This window comes from Accipiter gentilis, chromosome 28, assembly GCF_929443795.1.
Source record: "Accipiter gentilis chromosome 28, bAccGen1.1, whole genome shotgun sequence".
Taxonomy (NCBI): Eukaryota; Metazoa; Chordata; class Aves; order Accipitriformes; family Accipitridae; genus Astur; species Astur gentilis.
The window spans coordinates 8,362,661-8,381,280 of NC_064907.1; the positions used below are offsets into that span (position 1 = coordinate 8,362,661).

Genomic DNA, 18,620 nt, shown 5'->3' on the forward strand with positions numbered 1-18,620 from the left:
ATTAAACCACATCCCTGACGTTCTGCTTTTCTATTTACATATACATGACAACAGCAATATAATATAATAATCCTTAAAGCAAAACTTAAGGTACAGCAAGGAAGACAGCAACAACTGTAGTGCCAAGTCAACATTAAAAAAAAAAGTAGAAGTGTTTTCCACATTTAAGTCACAGTCATTGCAAATGCGAACACTATACTGTGAGGGTCTTAGGAAACAATCTAAACAGCCCAGGTAGACAATATGATGGAAGAAAAAACCTACTGAACATAATCAGAAGCCGATGCACAATGGAGAGGCACTGACGCTAATCACACATACACACACACACAAGCAATTTACTTCAGCTACAACTTCTCAAGAGGAATATCTTGAATTTTTGACGTCAGTGAAACCACCTGCTGGACATAAACTGGAGGTCAAAACAATGTGCCACATTTAAATATTTTGTCTATTTTTTTCATTAGTTTTATTAGCTACATGATTCTTGGTTTAGGTTTTTTAAATCTTGAATTTAATGCTATAGCATTGGTTTGGGGTATGATCAGACTTCAGTTATTTTAACTATATTGTTATCAGGGTGTTACTTAACTGTACTGTTGTCAAGGCTACTTAGCTGTGTAACTGTATTTGCACCTTAAACTAATAGCCTTTATTCTTTTACTGTAAGATATAAGAATAGGCCGTCTACATAAACCGTAGAATAAATTGCATAAAGATGAGTTTACATTGCAGATTATTAGATCTCTGAATTGTACCCCAGTCTGTTTAAAGTTGTATTACCATTTGTTCATACTAGCACTGAATGCCATTAAATGCAAACTAATTTAAAACCAATGAAATATTATTTTTTTTAAGCAAGCAGCCCAACATCTTTAAAAGAAAAGTTAAGCCTCTTATAGACAAAAATCAGTCATGCAAATGCTTAAGGACTTGCAGTCATTTGGCAAATATTTTCAGAAAAGGACAAAAACTTCATCTTTCAGGGAAAGATCAATTATCCGTGTTTCAGAAGAGACTTTCTGACATCACAACTAAGCTGCTGGCTAAGTTTCCATTACTGCATATTTACAGGCCCTGATATTTTGTCAGAGACAGGATACTAAACTAGAACGATCCAATCTGTTTAACAGTCTGTAAGCTCCTTCTATACACATTTCCTTTGCTCACCAATTATTTACTTTTTGCTGATGCAACAAATGTATACCTACAGTCTGAAATGTATTACCATGAGCAATTCAAGCCTGCACGCTGGGAGCCACACAGCAAGACAAGAGACCTAACAGTAAAGGAACCAACAAAGGACGAATGGCCAAAGAGTAGTGAAAGATGGAGTCCAACAGCATATTCTTGCCTTTCAGTTAAAAGCGTTGTGCTGAGTTTTTTTTAAACTACATACCTCTCTCCATTCTGAGCTTTTCACCACTTTATATCAATCATTAACTCAATTTTCACTTTAACTTTACAGTTCACATTTGGAAACAACCCAAACCATTGTGTGAAGGGTAGGGAGGCAGGAGGAACGTTTACTGTTTTAAAGGATTACCAGACTTAGGTGCTACATTTTTAGGTGTTGCTTTTCAGCAGTGCCATTGTACCATACTGTCTGCTATTTCTCTAAGTGTCATCAACTTGTCAGCTCATATAAGCAGGTGTAAAGCTTTGTTCCTCCCCAAGTCTCATGTTCAGTGAAGCCAATGGAAGTCTGTGAAGACTGTTGTGTCAGGAGTACTTTTTTTTGCAGGGAATTAAAAGGTAAACATTTCTCTTCAAAATTAATGTCATTTGTTGCTACAGCAAAGAAAGCAACAACACATTGTTAAATGGATTATTAAAAGTCCTGAAAACAGAAGAGGTGCCTGGGAGGCTGTACTCAGGAAGCACTTAAAAGCCAAAAAAAAATAACAAATAATAATAACAGAAAAATCACTGGAATGTGGAAGTAATGGGAGCAAATTATAAAATAAGCCAAATAAAAATATCCTGACATGGCAAGATGAGTGTTCCATATCCAGCCACACGCATCCTAAATTCCCCAGTTGATACTTATGTCAGAAGGCAGAAAGTCCTCTGTTTGACTTTTTATAAAACAAATATATATTCTCATAATGCATTGAGATTTACTAAAGAACAGATTAAATTCTCAGATTTGTTAAAATCAGTGATGTACACAAAGGCATGATAGTGAGCAGCATTTCTATCTATCCAGCCCTCATCAGGCATCACAGCAGGAAAAACAGTTTCGCCCCAAATCAAGCGACCATTATATGGGACTGTCGTCTTAGTGACCTACGTCAGCAGTTCAGGCAGGGTTATACTATCTGAAATATTAGAAACAAAAGGACCTGTAGTGCTCTTAAGAGATTCTCAGCATACATTGCCTCTTAGATGACAGCAGTATGAATAAACAAACTGAGCAATTTTCAGTGCTACTGCACTGAATTTAGAAACCCATGCTGCATTGTTTGACATAGATGGCAGGAAGACTTGAAGATCATCTGACTGCGTTTCAGGTCTAAACCAAACATCTCCAGTTCAATTTGTGAATGATTCCTGAGGTGTTATTCCAAGAAGAGACGAATCATTGCAGGTAGAGGGGAAGAAAAAGATCATCTTCACTATTTCAGTGGAAGAGAGATCAGTGTTACAGTTTGGATTTATTTTCTTCTAAAAAAAGACCCTAATCTGGCAGCCTTCCAAGGAGATCAGAACTCAATACTGGGTAAGGTATTATAGGAAAGTAATAAAACTACATGCTATTCCTTCATAGCTATTCAGCTGAATAGAGAGGTAGCGAGGCAGAGAATTAGGACCTTCAGCTTCACTGAATGCTGTTTCTGGTAATTCTAGTCAGGTTGTCTAGCCGTTGCTTCTTTAGGAATGAAGTGCAAGAAGAGGAGCAACTAACTCATTTCTGATTATAAGCCAGCAAGATTATATTGCTGCTGTTGCTATTGCTTTTTATCCTAGCATGGTAAACAAAACACCAGCTATCATATTACTTTTCACAGTTACTTTGATGCAATCGTGGTTCCTACTTGCTCTGGATACTGTGATCAAACTCTATCTCATTCTAAAATTGTATTAAGCATACCTGGAAACAATAGTGCTTCTGATTTTTTCTCCCTGCTTAAAGAAAATCACATCTTGAAAGATTAGAGATATTTAAAGCTAAGTAAATGAAATTTCAGAAAACAGAGAACATATTTGTGCTTGGTGGAAAGTGTGCTGTATCTCCCAATTTTCAAAGATGCTAAATTTTAAAGTTGTTTAAATGTTATATACAGCTGTGACAACTGACTATATAGCTATGCATCTTGGAACAGAGGACATAATCTGGAAAAAAAAATTTAAAAAAAAAGAAAGGTGCCAACTTGTAGACTCCTAAAATATAAGAACCATCTCTTTCTCTCCTCCTCCTCTCCCTCTCCTGTTTTACTCCTTTCCCCTCCCCCCAAACCAGTGTTTTTTACTGTACTTGTCAAGTATTTCACAGTTTCTCAAGTATTTAGCAATGAGGATCTAATTGGAAAGTGCCAGGTTCTTCTTTATTACACTTTATCAATATTGCTAAGGGAATGATGTAATTGTTTGGGGTTTGGTGAAGACATTCCATGTCACTTCAGTGTTAATACCAGGCTGGAGCCTTCCTTGTCTGCCTTCGTAAGCTAGATAAACACAGACCTGTGTGCTTTCTTCTCATCTCAGGATACTTACTCAGAGAGATCTTGGAACATATGCTTATTGCGAGCTAAACATTTCACTTTTCATTTTATCCATGTGCCAGAAATCCATTCCTTGGATAAACACTTTACATACTGACACTCTTAAAGTCACTAAACACGATAAATAAAGAGAGAATACATCATTTCAAAACCGATTAAACATTTTCTCACTTGTGACAAATGAACAGCTATACGCTGCATGGAGTCCCTAGAGCCGACATTCCATTTTCTTTGTCTTTATTTTGTGTGGAAGATTAACTTTCCATTTCAGCTCATCTATTGCACAATTGAACTTTTCTAAAATACACATTGCTGCATTTTCCCCAAATCATTATTCATTTTAGAAACATTTTTGTTGTTATTGCTCCAAGAGCTTTTCTTTTAGACTTTCATATTTTTATGGAGATACCGCCTTTAATATTTTGTGCCCAAACTAACAAAACAATAAAAAAAGAAAATCTATAGATTTTACTGAAAGCTAAAGAAATGTTACCATGGGGTAGACCTGAACTTATGCATGGGCTGAAGTTATCCACTTCAAGAAAGGAAAATCCAAGCACATTAATCACATTAATTTTGCTCCATCTAATCCATCACTTTTCCTTGCACTACTTGCTTGTCTAGCCATCCTATGCACTGCTCTTCTACCTATGATTAGCCAAATGTAACTAATCTTTTATTCAGCTTTTTAAGCTCTCGTCTTCTTTTTCACCCACCCCCCCCAGCCAAAAAAGATCCCAAGCATTTTATTTCTAAGCCCAATTAAAGATCTTAGTGAAATAAATACACATAAAACTAAAACTGTAACATGAAGCTGTCTTCAGTATTTTAACAAATGCCACTAGTCTGATAAAGAATTTCAGTGGGAAGGAAGAAAGAAAGAGAAATGTAGCCTAGATAATACTAAAAATAACTTTGCCCTAATGTTATCCTAGCATAATTCCTCAAGTGTTCCACAAAAGATTCCGATGTGATGTTATCCTTGCTAGATATTCACAGTAAAGAGGAACAACAAAGATGAATTTTCTTCTTTGACAAACTACTATGTAAAAGGAGCTGCTGCACTCAAAATAGGTGGAAAAGAAAGAATTAGGACAAGTCGGAAGGAGCAGACCAAGCTGAAGGAGAATCCAGGGATCAGTTTGCTTTCTTCCCCCTTATTGTGGATGTTAGATATACCAATAGAAAGTTTTGGATATCATGGTTCCAGTGCAGTCAGGGAAAAGAGTAAGGATGAAGAGTGAAGACAGTGACAAGTCACAAGATTCCTGAACAGACTGCAGATTCCCCTTGTACTTAGACATGTGTCAGCTTTGGAAATGTAGTCTAATCCATTTTCCACAGGAGAAACTGTTTGTTTAAAAGAGCAATCAGAGATCACAAAAATGTCTTCTCCTAACAGCAGTTTCTTCTCTCAAAGTTTTATCGTGAAGGAGATTTTTAAGGATAAGAATTATGTAACTCAGCAGTTAAACGAACCTAAGAAATGTTGGGAATGCCTTTCATATACTTGAGCAAGAGCTACGATACTAAGCCAAAGCATTGCTCCCCTTGTTCCATTTTTTCCATCATGATCCTGCATCACCGATGTTCCACTCAAGGACTTACCGTCTCCTTACAAGTAAGCAGGGAGCTTCTTGTGGCAGAGGAAGATCCACTCTCCCCTTGGCTTCCTTTTCAGGTCGTATCTTTAGTGCATGGCCCGAGGGAATAGAGAGAAAATGTGGTGCTGTACCAGGAAAGCAGTCAACTGCACTGTGGCATTACAGCAGGTAGCAAATGTGGGCATCGGGGCCCATAGAATGGCTAACAAACCATAGTAAAAACTAGAACCTTTTATAGTGGCATATTCTACCAGAATCCAATTGAAAGACTTCCCAGCTCTGGGAATATATAATGAGTGTATTCATTAGCATATGTTCAGTGGCAGTTGTAGCTAGTACAAAAGGAAGATGCTATTTTTAGTGAAAGAAAAACAAATGCAGGCTGTTAGCTCCACTAAATCTGGACTATAAATGGTGTGTGTCATATTTTGGTCTTTTTCTGGGACAGATAAAAATCTGTCCCATTTAAACACTGCTTCTGGAGAACTTTTGAAGAACACTGCCAAAAAATCAGAAGAAACCACAAGTTGTGCAATGCAGTGAAATTCCCAATTTTTAAAACTCTCAACTGCACACATTTGTAATGAAATTTAATGAGGCATTTTGCTTTTTGCCACAAAAACCTATTTGAAGATCTATTAGCAATTCTACAAAGGAAGTCACATTTAATTATACATATCATTAGTATATTAAAAAGCAGATTTCCATTCTTTATTTTAAAGCAGACATTTTATAAGCACAGGAAGTGGTACCTAACAAATAATAGTTGCCTGGGGAATGCTATGTGTCTGTCAAATCACCACGATTCTGGTGTAGTGTGAATAGTTTTCGCTCAGTCCAAAGGATATAGACTGAATTTATTTTTACATAAGGTACATGCATGTTCTGAAAGACAGGAGTCATGTGCAATATTTCTCTAAAGGTAGTCTGTGTGTCTATAGTCCTTCAATTTTTTTCCTAATTGTCAAATTAAAATTGACAATAAATAAATATCACTTAGTTTTCTGAGTGCGTTTCTTTCACTATTCAAAAATACAATAATGCTGGCTACCAATACAGCAACTTCTAGCAAAGCAAGATTTTACTGCATTGTTCTTTCTTACCTTTTATGTGCTTCTGCCAGTGACTTCTCTTCATTTTCTTGGTCTATTTTAGCTGTAAAAATGCAATCAAAGAATTAGGTACAAGGTGAAAGATAAAGATGTTATTTCAGGATAATTTTTGTTGTAAATGTCATCTATAAAATGTATAGAAACCACCTGAGGATATACTCATATACATCAATTCCGAGAGAAAACCAAACAAACCAAATAACACACACCCCAAACACACAAAACTACATGAATTTTGATATCCCTATTAAAAAAACCCGAACAACAAACAAACAAAAACTAAAAACCCAGAACACCACAACCACAAAAAAACTTAAAGCAAGTTCTGAAAATTAAAAAAATAAAGCTTGCAGTAATATAAACAGCAACCAAGTCAGGAAAGTGGCTTAAAAACAGATCTTAAAGAATGATTCTGAAAATGTAACAAACATGGGAAGTGGTCTACCAAGAGGAGGAAAAGCTGAGTGAAGAGCAGGAAGAATTCAGCCTTACAGCTTTTCTAGAAGTTGCTCAACAGTTACAAATAAAAGCTCTCTTCCCTCTCCCTGCACACACTATATCCCTGTACATATATCAGTTAGTGAAGGACTAGAGCCACAGCAGGCCCATATTGAAAACAGGACTGGCTTTATATGAAAGAAATTATCATTTGGTGATCATGTGAAGGAAATTAAAAATACAAAACAGTCATTGACACACATTGGTGAAAAAATTATCTATTTTCCATGTTTTGTTTTGTATCCTTTTCACTTAGATAGCTATTCTGATACACAAAACCTACAAGAACATGTGTATTAACTTAGGCATCACTAACATGCAAAGCAATAGTACAAACTGCTCTGCGCACCCATGCTTCGGTGACACTTATAGAGTCATTCAGGTAGCACAACTTAAATCCCATTTAACATCTGCACACTTTAGCCAAAAGCTTTTTAGTTTGGAACTTGATTCCCCTTTTCAGTCTGCTGGACTACTGGTCTGCTAATTTGCAAGGAGAACTTTAGGATTCCCAAGAGTCAGTGGGTTTTGTGACATGAAGAGGCTCTGAACTGTCCTGGAAACAAAGGGCAACAGTACAGAATTCATATAGAAACCTAAAAAAGAAGAATAAACCTTTAAGCTTTTTAGTCCACTTTCCCTACATAGATCTACAATAATAATTCATTAAAATTATTCTTCTACATTGTAGACACACCGCCTTTGAAAAAGGAAATCATAATTTTAATTTTGGCAAAAATGAGAAAGGCAATGGAATTATTAGGGTACAAAGATAACCACTATTTTTCTGTTACAATGTTTTGATCAACAGCACTTTACAAACATACAATAACACTAAAACAGACGTGTGAAATCTGTAGCAAAGATACACAAATGGAGTTTCCCTATTCTTTCCCCAGTCAGAACAAGGATCAGAGCTATATCTGATGCTGCAAATGCTTTTTATTAGTAGTAATGTAGTCTGCTGAGTAGGGTGAGCATTGCCTGGCTGTTTGCAGCAGCAAACATTGGATTTAGTAATCATTACTTGAAGACTTAAGCTCCATCATTGTTTTGCTGAAAGTGAAAAAAATCCCAGCAAACCACAGAAAACTTGAGGGAGAGCTGGGTAAATGTTCTCAAGGAAATTCAAGAGCACATGAAGCCTGCCTGATTACAGGTTTCAATACTGACTTGAAACTCAGCCCAGATTCTTCAAAAGGTTTGTGAGGGCTCACAACCCTTTCGAGTGAACTTGGGCCCAGTGTTGAGTGAATCTGGGCTGACTTAAGAGTTTTTCTTGAAAGCCTTGCCTTGCTTTGGATATGAAACCAGGTGAAACCTGGCAGCTTTGACAGAATTTCATTAATATTTTTTTTCTCTTCATACTTCAGTCCTGAAAGTCAAGGTATGACTTCTAAAACCATACAGTGCAAGAGAGAAGAAACTGCACACAAACTCCCTGGATGAAGGGAGATCCAATATCTAATTCTGCATTAACACTTTCACTAAGTATCTGCAGATATAACTTTTAAAATAAATAATTCTATTACTGAAAAATGTAATTTGGACTCCCCTCATTTAAGCAATACTTGGAAACAGAGGCTAGCATGTTCCAGCCTAGGACAGTCTTTTAGTACACACATCATATTCATAGGATATAACTCTTTTTATAATTTCCAGGATTGATGGGGTATAACATCATCTGAGCTGTCTAGTTTTGGGGTTTTACTTCCTTATTTAAACTGTTCTGCACATGCTTACAAACAATAATTTACCCACCAACAACAGAGCAAATATTCTATAATTTACTTTTTGAAAGAGTGCAAGCACAACATATTATACTAGGCTTATCAAAGCATGTCAGAATGTTCCCATTCTGGAGCAAGTTTTGTTTCAATTAAAAAGGAAAGTTACTATGATCCAGAGGGAAAGAGGGGAAAAAAAACCTTCAGGCATCTGTACTTTTAATCATTTCATGGCAAATGGATATAACACAATGAAAAGAATCTTGAGAATCCCTGAACGATGCGGATGCATGTAATAACATTTTTTTTAAGAAGTGGTAAGTACATATGTATAGAGCAGCTACTATACCCACAAAGAGAGATTTCATCCTGCATCAGATCGCCTTTTGGCATTAAACAGAATCTTGCAAGGAAATAATTTTCTCTAGAAGAGAATTCCCTTGTAGTCTGTTCCAAATACGTGATGACACTTCTAAACCTTTTGCATGTTATCAAAGTGATATTATTCAAGTGTAAATCTGACTTGCAATCCATTTGCTTTCTCATTTTTCTAGACATAAAAAGTTAAACAGTATGAAAACAATTCTGCTTCCACAAGACGACAGGTGGCACCAGTGAAAGAGAAGAAAATACAGTATGTACACTCAGAGATCTGTCCCTGTCCAAAGAAAATATTCAGATGACTGCTTTTGCACTAGCATACAGTAAACATCTGAAAGCTGTGGACAATGGCTAGTCAAAGACATGTACTGAGATTTAACCAGCAAGGGAAGAAAGCCTCCTGTTATCAAAACCACTATCACCTGGATATAATGGAATAACTATCAGATGTTGAAGCAGCTGGAGATTCCTATAACTTCTGGAACTGGCCACTGATATGATCACCTGATATTAGTGGTTATTGTTATTTTGCTCTGTACTAATCACCCCATTGACAAACTGCTATCAACTCTTTTTTCCTGTTTGAGTAGGGGAAGAAAAAAAATTCAGTTACAACAGATTCAGTCAAAGTGTCCCAGAGTGCATTAGACTCTACCATTTCATTCAATATAATGCATCTTCACTGTCACTTCTTCCTCCAAAGCAGTTCATCATAACTGTAAAGAGAGTGCCTGAAAGGCACAAATTTGGCATTCTTTCTTCTTGGCAGCCTATATCGATTAAGTGCCAAGTACCAGCTGCAAGGTATCCACCTTGGGAGAACAGTCTTGGGAGAAAAGTGTATTTCCTTTTACAAAAGAGAACTCCTCCAACAGGTGGAGTAAAAAAGGAGAAAATCCTACCCACTCCACAGTGATCCTACCATAGCAATGGCCGATACAGGAAAATCGGTCATTTCCAGGGATACCATGGCAGCTCAGAACTTCTGAGTGCTCTGTTCTGCCACTAAAATTTCTCTATATCTCTATCCTCAAGAAACAAGATTACTTCAGAAAGTCTTACTGACTTTGAAAAACATTAAAACATTAAAAGAAATCTTGTAGTCATCCAGTAGCCATATCTGCTTTCATATATATTCAGAATCTGTCAAGTTCTCCATGGCAGCAACTGCTTGCAGGCTTTTCTGACAGATGTAAGAGTTCCCTCTCTTAGGTCAGTTATCTTTCCCAAATGAAAATATTCTATGTTTTACTGACTCACAATCTTTTCTCCAACCCCCTGCTAAGAGTAGATTTCTTGATCATTGACACTAACTTACTAAACCACCTCCAAATACACTGTTCCAAATCTATTAAAGACTATATCATACCAGGAAAAACTACCCCCTAAATTTCATATAATGCATCAGTCAGCAGAGGTAAAACTTAGTTTTATATCTCTGCCTGCATACAGTCAATATATTGTAGAGCTTTACATGCAGCTCTCATAATCCTGAAGGCATACATATTTTGTAAAATCTACTTAAAAGGATATAGTTGAAAAATAACTTCAGGTCATATTGAAAAACATTGCCATATCAAAAAAAGAACATTTTAGAGTGAAAGTGACCTCTCATGGACCAAAGCTGCCTTATGTACTGTTTACAACATATACTGAATTAGTTTTCTTTTCAGTTTTTCTTTTGAAAGCACCTTTAATGCCTTCTTGATGGATGATGTTCCACTGTTTGCCTGCTTTTTCCATTAAGATACTTTCAGATTATTTAAAGATGGTCTCTCTTTAGAGCAAGGTCTATACTTCTTAAATACGTTATATATTTGGTCAAAATTCAAGTACATTCCTTCCTCCCTACGTCATTCCTTACCAAGCATGAGGACTGTACTATATCCAAGATTCTTCAATCAATTCTTTTAACTACGGGGAATATGTATTTCTTCAAAATTTACTCACATCAGATGTTCTATCTTATCACTTTTTGTATTTGTTTAAATTTACTGCTTCATGTTTTATAATTGGGGCATAAAACTTGGTTTCATGCAATTCAAAACAAGCTTTCCAACAAGGCCTCACAAAGTCTAATTAACTCAATTCACAAAAGCTCTGTCATTATCAGCATATACCCGCATTCCAGAATGATACATGCCATTGTTCCGTGTGTTTGCTCTTCCAATTCATTTAGATTAGCGTCCTGCAAAGATTACATATAAACTTCTGCAAAGGCACATATATGAACAGCCCTACTAAAGTGACCTATGCATTTATGAAAACCTGAAGCATCTCACAAAATTGAATGTGAGAAGTATATACAGGCATTCTAGAAAAAAATGGGTTTTAGCAGAACAGTATAATTCACTAATTCACTTTTCTGCAAGAGTCTTTTTTTTTTTTTCTTTAAGAAGCCTAGAATATTAAATTAAATGAAGAGGGGCTTAAAGATAAGGACATGAAAGCCATTTTTTGACCACAAATTCTCCCCTCTGACCTCAATGACAAGTGACATTTCGGACATATTATGCTAAAATCTCTGCAGGAATCAAGCCACTCCATGAACTAAGAACGTTGCCAAGTATCTTTTCATTTTCAGTCCAATAAACTTTCTACATTAGTCTCCTTCAAATTTAACCATTATACCTTCTGCATTAAATCTATTTTTTTAAAAAGTTGTTTACAAGAATATGTCTATTTTCTGGATATACAGCCTGTTTTCTGTATGGACAGATATTGCATATAATGTCTGTTGTCTGTTATCAGTTGTTGCAATTTCTTGTTTGAAAGTGAGACATTTCACTTTTTATCATCTCTTCCAGAGGATTTAAAAATCTTAAGAAACATTTGACCTAAGACTACCTGGGAGGTCAAAGACTTGCAACAACTATTTTAAACCGGGACTACCCCTGTGCTATATACATATTATTAAAAAGCAGTGGAATTTTTAGAAATTCTTTTTACTGAAAAAAAGAAAACTATTTCTAACACTTTTACAAACCCTTGCAGCAGATTTACTAGGATCTTTAAAGAGGACATTTTTTTTCCACATTGGTGCTGGGTAAATAGTAACTGGGACTTTGAAAATATACCAAATATCTTCTCTGGCAGAGCACAAACTCCCCCAAAACTCCCAACAAAACAAACAAACAAAAACCCCCAAATTTGAGGGACAGACTTTTAAAGAAAGTGTATGGAACGTCAGGTGGTTTGTCACTGCTGACCCAGCTCCACTAAGATCTGAGGACCTGAGGTGCCTGACAGAGACTATGAGGATACCTTCTGTAGGTATCTCATGCATGTGACTAGGACAGAAAGAAAGTGAAGATAGAGACTGAAGATACTGGATGAACAACCGCCCCAAACAAGGGCCTGTATCTACACTGGTATTATTAGAGTCTAAGGTTCAAGCTTACAAGACCTCTGCCAGAGCTCCTAAGAGAATTTCTCCATTCTCCTTGGTATTACATGTACTTTTAAATGCCCCCAGAAAACACCAAAATAATACTTACAGCTATTTTATTTGGCAATCCTCATACTATTCAACACCGTGTTTTGAAATACCTTGAAATACTAAATGAGAATAGCAAAGACACCAGGATCAGTAGAAAGCTCTTGAGAAAAACCTCTTTCTTCCACTCTTTAGACTTCTGAATGTGTTTTGCCTCAGTTTTTGGATTTTGTTGTTGCTTGTTTAATAAGACTAATGTGTTTGGGGACATGAGTGGCACTGGGAAGAACTAAGTAGCCATTTTAGATGGAAACTATCAAAAAGGAAGTAGGTTTTGGGAAATATTGTAAAGAAAAGTTAGATGATCATTAATTTTTAAATTAAAGGGGCTCATGCTTAGTGGCTTTGTAAAAAAAAAAAAAAAGCATTAAAACTTAAGCTTAAAATTGAATATGCAATAATACCAGGAATTTCATGAGAAAAAAAAATAGACTCAAAGCTAACAGTTAATAAGAATTATCAGTGTCCTTTACGCGCAAATGTACTAGATAAGCATAGTCACAAAACAAGTTGACCCTTTGGTTCTGATTCAGAAATTATTCCAAGTACAGCATTCAAGCACCCTCTCAGAGTTTTTGTTCCACCAGAACATTTTGCTGTTGGTTTGTGGTATGATCTTGACCCAGCGATTACTGTCTGTAGTCAATGTCTGGCCCCAAACCCTGTTGCAATTTAAGCTATTTCTGCTGAACCAGTTTCAAAGGGCTATGAGTAAGAAGATGCACGAAACTGCCATCCCTTCTGATCTCCTGATCTCTCTTAAGGGAATATCACATCTTCTCAGGTAATTGAATACAGGAATGCATCTGAGTAATCAACAAGAATCCTTTTATCTGCTTGTCTACATCCTAAATCTTTTTGCTTTTTTCCTCTCTTTTTATTTAAAGTGTCAACTAGTATTTGTTTATAATTAGCTATGAGTATGCTTTCCTGTAACTTTCAAGTGGAGCCAATTTTTGGATTTTTTGGTTTGGGTGTTTTGTTTTGGGGTTTTTTTCCCCTGACTGACACAATGCCTTTTCGAGGAGTCCTTAGAGCTACGTTGCTATAGTTTTGAGAATTTCTATGTACACTGAACAAAGATCCAAGTACATTTGGATGGTTTGTTATCAGGTATGTTTATGCTAAGAAAACTTTTGCAAGAGAAGAAAGCAGGATTTCTTCCGGGGATCCTAGCAAGAATCTTACATCCTTCTGTATTTCCTATGACAAATTCATAGAGGGTTGCAAGCATGAAGAATACCCACTCCTCCCTTATTTTCTAAGATTTTCATACCTACATGAAAAAGAACTTTTAAATATTTCATTCAAACCCCACTTTCTTGAAGATAACTGGGGATAGAGCATCCAATACGCCGGACATTTTCCTAACTATGTTGTTCCAGTTTTTTCAACACCTACAATAAGTTAAACATTGATACTGATTCAAAAAATTGCACTTCACAATGACTCTACGCTCACACAATGGGAACAACTCAAATTATGTGCTAGCCCCATAGATCATTACCAAGATCTATGGAACCACAGCTTAAATTCTCAGTGAATATGTAAGCACTGGAAGTTGATCTTTGTTGAAGGTTAAAAAAATTTAAACTTAATAACAGACTCTATAAAAGACGACTGACTTTTCAAATTAATAACTATATTAATTAATAGTAACGACAAAGAAACCTTAGCACAAGTCCTATCTACCCCTAATACATGCTGTTTCAAGATGTGAACTCTCTCCACGTTTTGCTGTTTGTGTCCTCTTTTAACCCATCTCAGGCAGCAGTCTGATAAGAAGACAGGTTATTTGCCACCCTTTGAAAGATGACATCTGCTGTCAGCTCAATGGAGGAAGAAGTGGGACCCAGATGCAAAAAGGGAAAGGAGAAGGGAAGGGAGAAAGGAACATTGTATTTCATGTGTGGCTTTGAGCTCCTTACCCATGTTCCTTGCTACTGATTCAAAAATCCTACACTGCTCAAAGGTCTCAACCAGGTCATAACTAGGCACTAAAGAGATGTGCAGTTAGCTAGCATACCTAGGACTAAATATATGTTATTAACTACAGTAAAAATACTGCGAGAGCTTTCAGGCCTGATTTAAAAGAAAGGCTGTCCAGTTGTGAGCCTGGACTCTGCAGTGCTAAACATGTCATGCCATAGTGATGAGGGCTAATGAAGGAGCTAAGTACTCTTGCTTAAGCTTTAATGTCTTCCTCTTATTTTTCCTTTTCCATACCAGGAACTATGTGATAAAATCAATGTCATTTGAGCACATTTCAGATTTTACTGGAGAAGAGATTTAAAATGCGAATTAATTTCACTCCCCCCCAACTATCCACAAGGTTTCTGGTAATTTCAACAATCTGCTGCATTTATCCAGAATATTTTGGGGTGGATGATTTCCATCACGCTATTGTGATGCTCATGTATTGATCTGTTCGCTGCCAAACTACCTTTTTTACTCTGCCACACCTGTACTGTCTGAAATCATTGTATTGATGCCTACAAAAATGATTAAATGAGATCCCATGCCAAGGGCACAAACAGCTGCCAGCCCCAGGTCTGGCCTTTCATGGACTTTGAGGCAAGGCAAGGCTAATTCATTGAAGCCTGCAAATACAACACAATCTGAATTAGGATTATTATGTAATAATGCACACCAATGGTGGTACTGACATCTGAGGTAAGGCCAAGTTTATACAATACTGACGTTAAACTATTTATTAGCATTAGGATGTCAGTGTGAGATTAAAAAAATACTTTCAGCACTCAAAGAACAAGTTTTAAAAGCTCTTTCAGTAATCCAACAAAAAGAATACTAACATAAAAATGTAAACATACATGGAATTAAATTGTTTAATTGTGAATTCCTGCATCTTTTGTTCTAGTGACTTTATGTTGTTTGTTCTTCATATCCCTCCAATAGTTTCTTCTAAGATGAAAAATATTTGGATTTTTTAATCTTAGTAATTAGAATATTTTGATAATGATAATATTTAAAGTTAATATCTCCACATAAATCTACCAATATCTAACTCCTTAATGTTGTGTGCATTATTTTTTTTTTTAAAGACGAACAAAAACATTTATTTGTATATATTCCTAATGGTGTTTTAGTCATATTTGCCTCAAATTATTTTTATAAAAATTATGAAGTATTGCTATATTCTCCCTTATATTAATCAAATTATAAAAGCAACATTTAAAGAAAATGGAATCTGCAAAATCAATCATTCTGGGTTAGAAAATGCCAGAATTAAGATTACCCTAGAAGCATTCATTTCACAATAATCTACAGTACTTATGGAGCCAGGAACCGAACCCAGCCATCCAAGATTCAGTCTGATGCTTTAGTCTTATTCACAATCCATCATTTGATGATGCACAGCCTTTTGCTGCTTGACCTAAAAGAACAAGTCATGGCCAACTATCTGGTTGCAGCTACAGCGATAAATACAACACACTTTGTGATTTATACATTCATTTACTAATGGCTTGGAAACTGGATTCCTGAATGCTCTTCCTGGCAAATAGCGAGATGGTTACAGACAACTCACCCAAAAGGACAATTTTAGCATCTTTATTCTGCAAGATCATGAGGATGTGGCTAGAATTTGGGTCCGGAGAAGAGTCTGTATTCTTGGGTCCAACAGAATGAAACCTTGGGGCTGGCATTCACTAACAAGAGCAGAACAGCAGAATTTTGCAAAATAAGACTAGAAAGAAGCAAAGGTTGAATGGTTACCTTGTACTCCAAAACTTACAATCACACTGGAATTATTCCCAATGTTTTTAGAAGAACTAGCTAAACACCAGAAAATTATGTTTTTACTTTTCCTACAAACAATGCATTCCAGTGCTTAAATTTCCTACACCATAATGCTTTTTCTAAAGTCTAAAACTAATTAAATTGGTTTGACTTCTGAATATGATATCGCATGCCTTGCTCAGATTTGAAGTCTGCAACATTTGCACAATTTATAGAATCTCAGTGGAAAAGCTGCGATTCCAACATATTGCCTCTCCCAGTTCCCAAACCAGGCTTACTTTTCTGAGGGAGTGATGGTTGCTGCCTCCTATCATAGCTTTCCTGCCTTATCAGGCTGACAAGAATGCGCAGCCTAGCTGGAGTCCCAACAGCAAACACCCAAAGACTGCTTTTCACTGCAAAGTTAACCACAGTTAAAACCTGGGGACTGAGACTCATTTGTGGTTCATGCACACACATTCTTTCAACATGAGCTGGCTATCCTATCAAGTGGGGACAAGGTTAAAGGATTACTAACTGCTAATAAAATTCCTCTACAAATTGCACGATGATTAGTGCCCTCAGTATTTCCCCACTGTCCTGTGTTTCAGACACATCTCCCCCAGGAAAAGAAGTGATTTCTGAAACTCTCTAAACCAGTGGAGGTGATCTCTGATGTTTTTGTGTCCCTATCTATCCACAACTACATACAGAACAAAGGAGACAAGGCTCCCAAACAGTGTTTTCCTTTGCAATCTCTCTTATTCAAATTGTGATAACATGTGGAGAGTAACTCAAGGACAGAAAACTTCAGTGAATATGGGGACATGCAAACAGTACTTTTTAAATTCCTACACTTTTGTCTGAATAACTTTTCAATGGAAAAGGACTGCTGTTCTACTAAATTTCATGCTTATTTTGTATATTCAAATATTGGAAACCCATAAAGAAATGGTTAGAAATATGTAACAAACAAACCAATATATATTTTAAAAGTTTTGCATTTTCTGACAATTTTTCTCTAATCTGTTTTTTTGAAGTAGCTCCTCTTGCTTTTTTTCTTTTTTTTTTTTTTTCCTTTTCCCTTTTTAAACCCTGTGCCTATGGAGAATTTCAGGAAAAAATTATTTACATTTGTGAAAACAAAAGAACCACATTATATACTTTGTGACTGATGATTTGCAGCATGTGGACCCCAACAGAGGACAGAAAACACTGGAGAACAGATAGGATTGCCTTGGAATTTTCGAGGCACATAGACCCTCAGAAATAAAACGCATAGACTAAAGTATTCTTGCAAATATCCACTAAGCCAGTGTAGAGAAAATAAGACAGGTAATTTGATCTTCTGTTAAGTGGAACGGTCATTTTAAGAATGACCCTGAAGTCCATCAGACAAAGGGCTGACATCCTTTCACTAATTTGCATATTTTAATGAATATGCTGATTATTTAGCCTACTGACTAGGCTGGCAAGGCAAACGCTGAACTACTTCAATCATATCCCACTAGCATTTTCATCTAAAATATTACAACTCTGAACACATTCTTGCCTCTTCCCTCTATCTTTCGAATGAAATAACCTTTACAAGTAAGCTAATATTATATAACCTTTTTTTGTCTCTGAGGAGTCTAATAGAAGTATTAACACTAAAAAAAAGATTTTTTATTAATACATCAATAGTAACAATCAGCTAGACTAGTTACAATAACTTAATTCAAAGTTATATAACTGTGCCAGAACGTAACTATTCTTATAAAGCAGTGCCTTTCTAACCCCTTGCCAAGGATATTTAATTTGATGTCCAAGTTTTCTTGCCTATGGGAAAACCATTTTCCATTTTAGCTGCTAGCAACAAGTATAAGTGAATATGCTGTAAATAACTCTACTTTGAACTTTTGGGTCCCATTATGCACACAAGTTATCTACTCTGAAAAGGCATCATATAAACATGCCAAATTATTCAACCCTATGAAAAATGTTTTTCATCTGAATTATAAGTTAAAACTTTTTCTGACTTTAGAGAAACTGGAACTTGAAAAGATAAAAACTTAAAGCTTGATTTTTCTTTGCCCAGAGCATATGTTATATAAACACAAATCCCCAAAAGGTGCCAAGAATTGTCCCTCTGTTTTTCTAAATGATCATGTGTGCAGTCTAGCTGAAAAGACTCATCGATTATGTCTACATAAACAACAAAAGCCCTTAGAAAAAATATCTAGATCAAAAGCCTGTCAAACACTGAACAGGAAAGAGAAATCCTGCTTTAAACATGGCCTCTTTCAAGTCTGAATTCAATCCCATGAAGTAAAAACAAAGGATTTCATAATGAAAGGTAT

General features: G+C 36.0%; 1 protein-coding gene across 1 annotated transcript in view; it reads right to left on the reverse strand.

Moving 5' to 3' along the window:
* Positions 1-18,620, reverse strand: part of FMN2 (formin 2) — a 162,707-nt gene that overhangs the window by 26,469 nt on the left and 117,618 nt on the right. The window contains exon 16 of the mRNA XM_049831137.1: positions 6,433-6,484. Within this exon, the coding sequence (XP_049687094.1) occupies positions 6,433-6,484 (52 nt within the window). The remainder of the gene's footprint in view (positions 1-6,432; positions 6,485-18,620) is intronic.